Source organism: Misgurnus anguillicaudatus, chromosome 2, assembly GCF_027580225.2.
Source record: "Misgurnus anguillicaudatus chromosome 2, ASM2758022v2, whole genome shotgun sequence".
Classification (NCBI taxonomy): Eukaryota; Metazoa; Chordata; class Actinopteri; order Cypriniformes; family Cobitidae; genus Misgurnus; species Misgurnus anguillicaudatus.
In genome coordinates, this window is record NC_073338.2 from 45,321,576 (window position 1) to 45,334,179 (window position 12,604).

The window sequence follows — 12,604 nt, forward strand, 5'->3', positions numbered from 1 at the left end:
ACCTACAGATAAGATATTTGGTAGGGTCATCTATCACCCCAAGACCTACAAAAAAGTCTCTTGAAGCGAAGCTCTAAACCCCAAAGGAAGTCGGCCATTTTGAATTTTTGCTGTGATTTCTGTGCAAATTTGGTCATATCCAGGTTTCGTACTTTAACAAACTCCTTCTGGAGATTTTGTCAGATCGACATCATATTTGGTCAATCTCATCTAAAGGCCTTTGCGATGTTAAATTGCGGAGCTTTTGACTTTTGTTGGAGGGTGTGTCCGTGGCGGCCTGACAATGTTCAGCGTTTTCGCCATGAAACAGGAAGTTGTTATAACTAAGGCATACAATGTCCAATCTGCCCCACGCTTCCCATGTTCGATAAGGGTCTTGGCCTGAACACATTTCAATGCCAATATTCAGCTTCAGTCATAGCGCCACCTAGAGGCAGCAGGAAATGCAATGTTTTACGCTGTGATTTACTGCTCTTAGAGATTTCATCAAATCATCATCATATTTGTTCAGACTGATCTTAAGTCCTTTGCGATGATAAATTGCGAAAATCTTGACTTTTCGTTGAATGGTGTGTCCGTGGCAGCCTGGCAAAGTGTGATGTTTCACCATGAAACAGGAAGCTGTTGTAATTCAGGCATACATTGTTTGATCTGCTCCAGACTTCACACGTTTGATAAGGGTCCCGGCCTGAACACGTCAATATAACAATAATCAGGTACCGTCATAGCGCCACCTGCTGCACACAGGCGGTGTGGCACATCAATTATTCTTTGAATATCCACCTATATTTACCCACTTTAATTCATATCCCCCTGGTTCACTGCTTTACTAATGCCATAGGGTGGCGGTGCACATGCGTGTGAGGGCCCTTCCATCGCTGCTTGCAGCTTTAATCTTCTTCTTCTTCTTCTTCTTCTTCTCCGAAATGGATCGCATTTTTGAGGGCCTAAACATACCCGAAAACTCATGAAAATTTACACACGCGTCAGAAGTGGCGAAAATTTACATGTAGTATAGGTGTCAGAAGTGGGCGTATAAAAATGGCTCGATAGCGCCACCTGCAAAATTTCAAGAGAACAGCCCCCCCACTACGAAAAACGTACAGATACGAAATTTGGTAGGGTTATCTATGACCCCAAGACCTTCAAAAAAGTCTCTTGGAGCTAAGCTCTAAACCCCACAGGAAGTCAGCCATTTTGAATTTTCTCTGTCATTTTTTGACATTTCCAAGCGTCGTACTTTAACGAACTCCTCCTAGAGATTTTATCAGATCATCATCATATTTGGTCAATCTCATCTAAAGGCCTTTGCGATGTTAAATTGCGGAGCTTTTGACTTTTCGTTGGAGGGTGTGTCCGTGGCGGCCTGACAAAGTTCAGCGTTTTCGCCATGAAACAGGAAGTTGTTACAACTAAGGCATACAATGTCCAATCTGCCACACGCTTCACATGTTTGATAAGAGTCTTGGCCTGAACACATTTCAATGCCAATATTCAGCTTCAGTCATAGCGCCACCTAGAGGTAGCAGGAAATGCCATGTTTTACGCTGTGATTTACTGCTCTTAGAGATTTAATAAAATCATCATCATATTTGGTCAGACAGATTTTAAGCCCTTTGCGATGATAAATTGCGAAGATCTTGACTTTTCGTTAAAGGGCGTGTCCGTGGCAGCCTGGCAAAGTGTGATGTTTCACCATGAAACAGGAAGCTGTTGTAATTCAGGCATATATTGTTTGATCTACTCCAGACTTAACACGTTTGATAAGGGTCCCGACCTGAACACGTCAATATAACAATAATCAGGTACCGTCATAGCGCCACCTGCTGCACACAGGCGGTGTGGCACATCAGTTTCCCTTTGAATATTCACCTGTATTTACCCAATTTAATTCATACCCCCCCCCCCGGATTACTGCTTTACTAATGGCATAGGGTGGCGGTGCACATGCGTGCGAGGGCCCTTCCATCGCTGCTTGCAGCTTTAATTGTATTTTGTTGTTTTATTCAGTTAATTTTTGTATTGATGGTTAAACTGAGTCTCTCATTCAGTCTTTACCTCAGTCGTTTTTTTGGACTCTTGATTTATCAGCAGATTCAGGTGAATGTAACAGCTTGATAAACACAAATGTAGATGTGTCTGTATGATGCTGTCATATAGTGGATGTGTTTATTTTCTCATTGACATCTGTTTGTTCAACAGTGTTGCTATGTCAGTATATTAAAAACAACTTTTTAAGGCATTAGAGGATTTGTGTAAAAATATCAATAAGATGTTAAGCAATACAGTTTATACACAATTCACATGGTATTTATTAGAGTCTGGTTTAAGGAGCCACCCGTCAGCCGCCCAACGATGGTATCCAATGGCGTTGGTGAAGGGATCTCGTGTTCTTTCGTTAGCTCTTCTATAAGAATAATTCATTTATTACTGTAGGTTTCAATTAATTTCTTTGATCTCTGTGTTTAAATTATAATCTGATTCCAGTTTAATATAATAGAAATTAATTACCAATTACCTGTTGATCATAATTTAGATATTTGATTATTTATAAATTCTTAGTTTTAACTAAGTTATAACTCTAGTATGATCTTAACCTGACATACCTTATTTTGCAGTAATACCAGACTCCTGCTAATCTACTGGAAATAACAATTTCTGTAGAATTTAAATGAATCAAATGTAACAATTTATTATACCAGGCAGGTTCCAGCTTCAAATATCAATTAAAGAATATCATACAGAATATGATTCAATACCAATTATTTAAAATGATTAATGGTTGCAAAAGTTACAAAGTCATACAATAGACAACTCTGGCTACAGCTAAAGCTGTCAAGTCCTGTCTGGTGTGTCGTCTCTTTGCAGAGTGACTGAAAAATAAAGAGTTTCAGAGTTTTAAAGGCAGAAATCTGAAACTACTCAAGTTCAAGATCATTTAAGATTGATAGATATCACATCTGAAAGAAAGGGGTACGCGTGTTTTCTGTGTGTACGCTGTAAAAAATACTTTGTGGCCTTACAATTTTTTGTTGAATCAACTCGGATTTACAAGTCATTTCAACTTACTATTATTTATCTTGACTAGAGATGAGTTGTTATAACTGGTGAGTTGTTATAACTTATAAAATTAAGTTGACTTTTCTCAACTGTATTTTGTAATTTGTGACAACTCATCTCTGTTGACATGACTTGTAAATTTGAGTGGATTTGACAAAAAATTTTAAGGCAGCAAAGTTTTTTTTTAAAGTATATGTTTGTTCTATGAATCACACATGGAATTTTGAGAAATGATCATGAGATCAAATTTAGGATAATTTCTATGCAGCATAAAATGTGGCCCCTGCTATGTGACACACAGTTATGTTACAAATAATAGAAGTGTACTAATAAAAATGTGCAAACATTTAAAAAACTTTTCCATATTATTTTTTAAGATTTTTTAAAGATTTAACTTAACTTTAAACTATTGAATTACTAATATTTAGTTGCATAATCATTGTTGTTGATAACTGCTGCACATCTTTGTCAAATTAAGTCAACCAACTTCTGGCACCTAGAAACAGACATTTTAGCCCAGGATCCACAGTTCCTGTCAATTTTGAGGTTTTGCATCATAAACTGCATTTAAATGTCACCCCACAAGCTTTAAATGGGGTAGAGATAAAAGGAATTGAGCTGGCCACTCTATAACCTCAATCCTTTTTGTCTGGAACCAAGATTTTGCCCTCTTGCTTGTGTTTTTGTGGTTGTTGTCTTGTTAAAACACCCATTTTAGCGGCATTTTCTTATTGGCATCTGATGTATTTAAACTGATCCATGTTCCCTTGTATACCATAAATAGGCCCAACACGGATGTATGAAAAACATCCCAATACCATGATTTTTGCACCATGTTTAACTGTCTTTACCGAGTGACTTGAATTCAGTCCCCGGGGGTCACCTGAGGTTCTGTCGATAACCACTAGACCCCAAAAGAACAATTTTACTCTCATCAGGCCACAAAATGTTTTTTTTATGTGATTTTGCTGATGCCTTTTTTCAACAATGGTGATTTATGGGGACTTCTTGTTAGCTTCAATCAGATGTCTTCTGACTGTCACAGTACTTACAGATCATTTTAGATCATCTTAGATCATCTTTGCTCTTTCTAGAGGTGATGAAAGGCTGAATCTTTGCATTCCTGACTATTCTTTAATCTGTTTTAAGAGAAGTTGCTTGTTTTCATCCATGTGCTTTGGGTTTTTGTTGCCGTTTTGAAGCATTTGAGATCATTTAGGCTTAGCATCCTAAACTTTGCTGTATTTGTTTATACGTTTTCCCCTCTCAAATCAACTTTTTAATCAAATTGCATTGTTTCTCTGAGCAATGATGGAACGGTCCATTTTACTTAGTAATTCAGCAGCAGAAGATCTAAGAGTTTAAATGTTGAAGGGGTAAAAGTTAACAGGTTAAATTCATGCTGGACAAAAGAACTTGATATCATTCCCAACACAGTCCTGATGAAATCATCTGCAGCTATTTTCAGTTGAAGGCCACAAAACAGGCACGTAATTAACTGTTTAAACTTTAATTCTGCCTTAATGCCACATAATACCTGAAGTTATTTTGTATTTTTTATGAATATAAAAACACGCTGGATGTATTTTTATGAAAATGATTAAGGGAGTTGATGGTAAGTTTTGTGTAAATCCGAAAAAGTAGAAATAGAATTTAGAATGGAGTAGAAATTTGTCTAAGAAGGACTGATGATTAATAACCAAAATCACAGACATTAAAAAGTGATGTTTGTTTTTCCTTTTTCTGCAGGTATCCCATCTTGTAGTGACACCACAAACAAAAACTGTATAACATGCATAATTTAGATGTTTTATTTTTAATTATACCATAGGCCTTTATTCTGATTGGTTGAGAAATTTTTCATGGGTATGCAATTTTTTTTTTTTTGTAAAACACACATCTGACCTGACTAATGTCTTAAAATAACCACCAGATCAATTTCTGGGGTAACTTTGATATAAGAGGAATAATTGACTTTGGTCCTTTGAATGATTTTAATTGGTGATATGTCTAGATATGTCTCGTAGACTGTTTATTCAGAATGACTACATTAAAAAAGATTTACTAAAACAGATTAAATATAAAGAAAAGGCTTTTATTAAATAAAACACTCAAAATATTATGCATTTCCATTTTAAATATTGTGATCATACAATCCCTTGTTACAGAGCATCAAGATGTCATATAGCTCTTGATTCATTTCACACATTATTATCTGTTACCTGAAACACCAGACAGGCAAAAAAGTACACACAAAAAATCAAGCAAGTCACTCTGGTCAACTAAACATCACTAAACATAATGGCATGAGGCATGAGCCAATGACTTTTGTGTGTAAGATGTCATACCACTTTGTTAAAACCCCTTTTCAAGAGTCAAATCCAGAGATTTACTTCATATAAATGAACAGATATCTAAAGACAAACATTTTCAGTCAAATAGTTCATCATAAAGTTGAAGTTATAACTGAAACACAGAAACAAAACTTCTGAAGAACTGTGTTGTAATGTATACAGGACAAATACTGTAATTGTTTGTCCTCCTCATGAACAGTGATTGTATTTATCAGATAATCATACAGAGATAAACATCAAATAAATCCAAACCACATCTAATGCATCTCAATGTGTTTTAATCTACAATCTAAAGTTAGACAGACAATCTAGACAGAAAATCTCAAAATAAAATAATGTATAGGCAATGAATAATAATTTGTCTTTTGATTTTTTTTAAATGATATAAACTGGTTTAGACAACACTTGTGTATATATACTAATGAACATTAATCATTTCTAATGTTAGAGGACATAGTTTTACTGTTGAGTCCCAAATTATTCCAAACCCAGGATAGAGAGGTTCGTTGAATGTGGTGTGGACTCTGTGAATGAGGGTCATTGTGTCGGAGACGCTGTAGAAAGCCAAAATTCCTGCATTGTAATCCACATACACTCCTATTTTACTGGAGACTACACTGAGTTTTGTCTTCATCTCATTGTAAAAGAATGAACAACTAGAGGAAGAACAGAACAAACTCCAGGACTGATCATTAAATCCCAGTCGACACCCATGACCGCTTCCCTTCCTGCTGATGCTCTTATATGACACTGATATACCCACACCATTACTCCCACTCCACTCAATCTCCCAGTAACAGCGTCCACACAAACTCTCTCTACACAACACCTGAAGATAATAATCAAATCTGTCTGGATGATGAGGATACGGCTCATCTGTGTAAACGATAGTAGCCGTTTTGTTCTCCTCAGACAGACGGATACGTCTACATGCTGTGTTTGGATCCAGAGAGAAGAGACTGAAATCTGAGAAAGATAAATACATAATATTTAATGTACATTAGTTTATATTACTTATTTGCATGTTATCTATGATCTTTCATTTGTTAACGGATTAGACTGCATCTAATACATAAAATAATAAGCAGGACCAAGTGCTTATGGGGAAAAGAGATTTAAAGAAGTTTCTTATGTCGCATGGTTCTTCAGAAGTGATGTTGTCATGTCATCCTTCTACATTATTAACCACAAAGTTCTGTCTGAGAGACAGAACTTTATACATGATAACAAAAGTCAGTTCTTTAGTTTCATCTGTTAGAAGCAGAAAAGATCTAAATGACTCTGACAAGAGGAAAATAGTGATGGATAGACGACTGTATCGTCTATGTGCGGTGCATGCGGTGGTTTAAAGTGGACCAAGTGATGCAAACAAGGGCAGTGAAGCATCATCAGGGTCATCATGTGTGTCCAAGGTTTATTGATGTACGGGTGAAGTGAGATGAAGTCAGGACGGTGAATATTACACTGACTAATGTTCATTTGGATCTTACTTTGTTGTGTTCATTACTTTTATAAGTCCCTTTGGATGAAAGTGTTTGCTAAATGTAATGTAATTTACTTTGACACGGACCATCTACGTAAAGATTGATGCAGACCAAACACTCATTCATGTTAATGATGTTTCCTTACATACAGTAAAGAACTACAATAATGGTGGACAATGCACTCACATAAAGGATTTTTAGGAACACCATACTAATACTGTGTTTGACCCCATTTCGCCTTCAGAACTGCCTTAATTCTACATTACATTGATTCAACAAGGTGCTGAAAGCATTCTTTAGAAATGTTAGCCCATATTGATAGGATAGCATCTAGCAGTTGATGGAGATTTGTGGGATGCACATCAAGGGCACGAAGCTCTCGTTCCACTACATCCCAAAGATGCTCTATTGGGTTTAGATCTGGTGACTGTGGGGGCCATTTTGGTACAGTGAACTCATTGTCATGTTCAAGAAACCAATTTGAAATGATTCAAGCTTTGTGACATGCTGCATTATCAGACGATGGGTACATAAAGGGATGGACATGGTCAGAAACAATGCTCAGGTATGCCGTGGCATTTAAACGATGCCCAGTTGGCACTAAGGGGCCTAAAGTGTGCCAAGAAAACATCCCCCACACCATTACACAACCACCAGCAGCCTGCACAGTGGTAACAAGGCATGATGGATCCATGTTCTCATTCTGCTTACACCAAATTCTGACTCTACCATCTGAATGTCTCAACAGAAATCAAGACTCATCAGACCAGCCAACATTTTTTCAGGCTTCAACTGTCCAATTTTGGTGAGCTTGTGCAAATTGTAGCCTCTTTTTCTTTTTGTAGTGGAGATGAGTGGTACCTGGTGGGGTCTTCTGCTGTTGTAGCCCATCCGCCTCAAGGTTGTGCGTGCTGTGGCTTCACAAATGCTTTGCTGCATACCTCAGTTGTAACAAGTGGTTATTTCAGTCAAAGTTGCTCTTCTATCAGCTTGAATCAGTCGGCTCATTCTCCTCTGACCTCTAGCATCAACAAGGCATTTTCCCCCACAGGACTGCCGCATACTGGATGTTTTTCCCTTTTCACACCATTCTTTGTAAACCCTAGAAATGGTTGTGTGTAAAAAAATCCCAGTAACTGAGCAAATTGTGAAATACTCAGACCGGCCCGTCTGGCAAAAACAACCATGCCACGCTCAAAATTGCTTAAATCACCTTTCTTTCCCATTCTGACATTCAGTTTGAAGTTCAGGAGATTGTCTTGACCAGGACCACATGCCTAAATTTATTGAAACAACTGCCATGGGATTGGTTGATTAGATAATTGCATTAATGAGAAATTGAACAGGTGTTCCTAATAATCCTTTTGGTGAGTGTATGGTGGCACATTAAATTGTAGTTCTTTACACACATTAATACATGATGTATCTCTAAAGAAACTCGTAATATGAATGATTTCATCTCACAAACCTATCATTTCTCTTCAGAAGACATTTATTATCAAACACAATTCAATGCATGAAGAAGATTGTGTTCAGCTGAAGAAAGAGTAACATGAGGATCACTTAAATTTTTTGGTGAACTTTCCTTTATGATTTTGTAATGAAGAGTCTATTTGAAATGATTATTATCAGATAATGTGTTATAGTGTTTTATAGCGCTGCACGATTAATCATATATTTTTCATGATAACAATATGTGCATCCCACGATTAATTAATGCTAACCGTCACAATAGAAATGTTTAAAGACCAAGCACAAATCACATGGTCTAGAATCAAGCAATGTGTGCTAAATTGCAAAGGCGGTCTGTGTAATGATAGAAGTAAGTTGGCATCACAAGATTTACAGTCATTCAACTCGAACGAACATAATGGCAGAGCAACACAAAGAAAGTGCAGAAATGTTTACGTTAGTTCCCAAAAAGAGTCATACTTCATTGTTTGAGGCAATGGCGTATCATGTAAGTTAGCCAAGGATATGTGTACAATATGCACCCGTGAGCAGCAAGAGGCTTAAAAACATTTTGTTTTATTCTAATAAATATAAATAGATAGCTGTAAAGTGTAATAAAAATACTGAAGTGAATAGAAGTTCTTCACTAAAAGAATAATCATGATTTTTAATCGTGATCAAAAGTTTGAGCAAAATAATCGTGATCATCATTTGTCCTGTTATAGTGCATGTAATGAATGAGAAAATAATAATGAGTCTTACATTGTAGGAAATCCGCTCTGATCTTGGGTTCATCGGTGGGAATAATTATAATGAATGAAACTAAAGAAAATAAAGAGACATCTTTAGATTAATGATCTCATGGAAAATAATCATCATTTTAATCTGCTCTGTATTTCTTCTGTTATATTTGATGCTACTGTAGGACTCATTTCTGAGTAAATCCCAGTCTTAGTTAGAGATGTTTCTTTACCTTTGTCAGATATCTTTTTAATTTCTTCTTTACAGAAATCCTCCATCTTTTCTTTCAGTTTAGTGACAGATTTCCTCACATCATCAAAAGAGAGAAGAGAACTGACAGTGATGTTTGAAAATCCAGGAGATGAGGAGAGAGACTGAAAACTCTACATGAACACAACACAATGACAAAAACTAATATGAATGACACTCAATACTATCTGATTGAAGTCAAGATATATTGTAATGTATGTTGTAGTGTACAGTGTGAGTTACCTGAAGGAAACTGATGTGATCTTTAGTTTGTGAAAGTTTCTCCATCTCATCATTTCTCCTCCTCAGATCATCAATCTCCTGCTCCAGTCGCTTCAAGAGTCCTTCAGCTTCACTCACTGCAGTCTTTTCCTGATCTCTGATCAGCTGTGTCACCTCAGATCGTCTTCTCTCAATGGTTTGGATCAGTTGAGTAAAGATCCTCTCAGTGTCGTTCACTGCTATCTGTGCAAGCTGCTGTTAGGACACACAGAGAGAAACATTAAACTCAATCTCAAACATTTCTTCCAGTATTTATGTTTCTCTATTGATCAAAATTCACTGTATAAATCTCCACAGTCTCTTTTAGCTCTTGAAGCTTCTTTTCTTTCTCCCGGATTCTCTGCTGGAGTTTTGTCTGGTTGTTCTCCAATAGTCTCTGTTTAACAGATTAATAACATAAAACTCAACTGGTCAGGTAGGGTTTGAGTGATTAATCTTCAAAACTAATTTCTGTTTTACACTCAAGCTGTCATTTCTTCTGCTCTTGAGCGCCCTCATGTGGCAACGCGGCACTAAGCAGATGCTTCACTTCTGCCTTATATTTATATTTCATATATTTTGTATTTGTTCATACCTGTTTCTCAGTTCTCTCTGCTGCAGCTGATACAGTGTCGTGATTTTTGTGTTCCTGCATCTCACACAGATAACAAATACATCTCTGATCAGTGCGACAGTAAACCTCAAAGAGTTTGTCATGTTGAGGGCAGATCATCTCCTGAAGTCTTCCTGTCACATCAATTACTTTGTGTCTTTTTCCGGTCCGAAAAGCTTCATGTTGTTCAAAGTGAGTTTGACAGTAAGATTCAAGACACACCAGACAGGACTTGACAGCTTTGTGTTTTCTCTCAGTACAGACGTCACACTCCACATCTTCAGGTCCAGCTTCACTGACAGCAGATCGATCAGTCTGAAGTCTCCTCAGGTCCTCCACCATATAATCAAGCATCACATTCTTCCCTAAAACAGGTCTTATAGTGAAGGTCTGTCTGCATTGAGGGCAGCTGTAGTCTCTCTTCTGATCATCTTGATCCCAACAGTCTGTAATACAGCTCATACAGTAACTGTGTCCACAGGGAATGGTCACTGGATATCCAGACAGTAGATCCAGACAGATTGAACAGATGAACTGATCCTGAAACACTGAAAGATTCGCTTCTGCCATTTTACTGACTGCACAAATACAGTGACATGTATAACAATTGAAAAACACTAAAGTTTCGGTTTCAATTCTCAATAAATGTTTCTGAGTTTGAGAAACGCAAGCAAAGTAGTTTAGCGCTCGTTTACCAAATGTCCACTAGGTGTCAGTGTTACAAACTGAAAATATATTTTATTGTTCATTTTATTTATCATATTATACACCATTGGGCAAAAAACATTTAAATATATTTCAAAATATACAAAAATGGCCAAAAAATATGTACTAATATATTTTGAAATATGTTAACAAAAATTCACCAATATATTTTTGGCTATTTTTTGTATATTTTGAAATTTATTTTAAAAAGAAATTATTATTTTAAAGCATTTATATTTACGTTGCATTTGGAGAAAATATTTGTATGTTACCAACCTGTAAACACAACAGGTTTGAAAAGATTAAAATTAAATATATTTTAAACAGTAAAAACACATTGGGGTGGTTTCCCGGACAGAGATTAGCTTAAGCAAGGACTAGACCTTAGTTTAATTAGGAAATATAACTAGTTTTAACAAACATGTCTTACTAAAAACATATCTTGAGTGCATTTTGAGGCCAAACTAAGAGCACTGATGTATTTTAAGATATGTCAGTGCAAGATGTTTTCAGTTTGAACAGCTCTTACATTTATTTTAGTCCAGGACTAATCTAATCCCTGTCTGGGAAACCACCCCTTAAAGTTTATATTTTTGCCATATGGGTTGTAAAATTAGATTTTTATTTGTTGCCCCTGAAATACATTTTGAAATATATGTTAATATATGAAGGTTAAATTAAATATATTTTCAAATTCAAAAAATATATTTAATTTAGCTTTACTTTCTACAAAATGTATTTAGCATTTATTTGTAATTCAAAGCCTTTAGAAACGGTGTTCTTGTTTGAATATAAAGTTGTGAAAATAATTTCTTTTTGTACTTGACAATATTGACATCGAGCTGTTAGACGGAAATGCAACATATCCTCCAGCACAAACAGCATCTTACTGTGTATACGTTTTTACAAGCAGGATTGCGTTACATTCAGTGACCCCACTGTGTACATTTATTGTGCAAGTGTTTTTATAAATTCACTGAGATTTTAGAAACTATGAATACTAAATACTACAGCAAGTACTGTATATTAGCTCGAGTACAGTATGAATGTTTTTCTTAGAGCACCTTGTTGTATTTTGTTGCTTTATTCAGTTAATTTTTGTATTGATGGTTAAACTGAGTCTCTCATTCAGTCTTGTGTTTATTTTTGGACTCTTGATTTATCAGCAGATTCAGGTGAATTTAACAGTTTGATAAACACAAATGTAGATGTGTCTGTATGATGCTGTCACATAGTGTATGTATTTATTTTCTCGTTGACATCTGTTTGTACATCAGTGTTGCTATATTAAAAACAAGTTTGTTATTGACTTTTTGAGGCATTAGGGGATTTGTCTAAAAGTGCAGTGATATATCAATAATGTGTTTAGCAAAACAGTTTATAAACAATTCACATGGTATTTATTAAAGTCTAGCAACAATTTATTTAAGTTTTGTATGTCTTTTTGTGTCTTCATAATTTAAACAGTAGAGCTGCTGTAAGGGAAAACCACCTGTTGGCCCAAATGTCAGAAGCCAAAACCAATCGGTATGACGAAGGGTCCTTGTGCGTTCGGTCTTTTCTGGTGCTTGCTGATGATGTTTTAACGTAACGTAATTTAGGTAATTTGATTTGACCCCTAAAAATATAATCTTGTTATGTGTAATATGAATCAAATATATCCTTACATCAGCCGCTGTAGGTTC

At 36.0% G+C, this 12,604-nt stretch overlaps 1 protein-coding gene across 1 annotated transcript; it reads right to left on the bottom strand.

Moving 5' to 3' along the window:
* Window positions 1-5,418: 5,418 nt before the first annotated feature.
* Window positions 5,419-10,937, bottom strand: LOC129443089 (tripartite motif-containing protein 16-like protein). The gene is made up of 6 exons (XM_073856540.1): window positions 10,197-10,937; window positions 9,903-9,998; window positions 9,584-9,817; window positions 9,324-9,474; window positions 9,113-9,172; window positions 5,419-6,380 (listed from the first exon to the last, which is right to left on the bottom strand). The coding sequence occupies exons 1-6, from the start codon at window positions 10,782-10,784 to the stop codon at window positions 5,833-5,835; spliced, it is 1,677 nt and encodes a 558-aa protein (XP_073712641.1). The 5' UTR covers window positions 10,785-10,937; the 3' UTR covers window positions 5,419-5,832.
* Between the last annotated feature and the right edge of the window lie 1,667 nt (window positions 10,938-12,604).

Bases quoted from the DNA above. Each gene is read 5' to 3' on its own strand.
- LOC129443089 (XM_073856540.1), bottom strand. From the start codon at position 10,784: ATGGCAGAAGCGAATCTTTCAGTGTTTCAGGATCAGTTCATCTGTTCA. The intron at 9,999-10,196 runs GTATGAACAAAT...TCTGTTAAACAG, and splicing joins CAGAGAGAACTGAGAAACAG to AGACTATTGGAGAACAACCA. The intron at 9,475-9,583 runs GTAACTCACACT...GTGTTCATGTAG, and splicing joins ATCACATCAGTTTCCTTCAG to AGTTTTCAGTCTCTCTCCTC.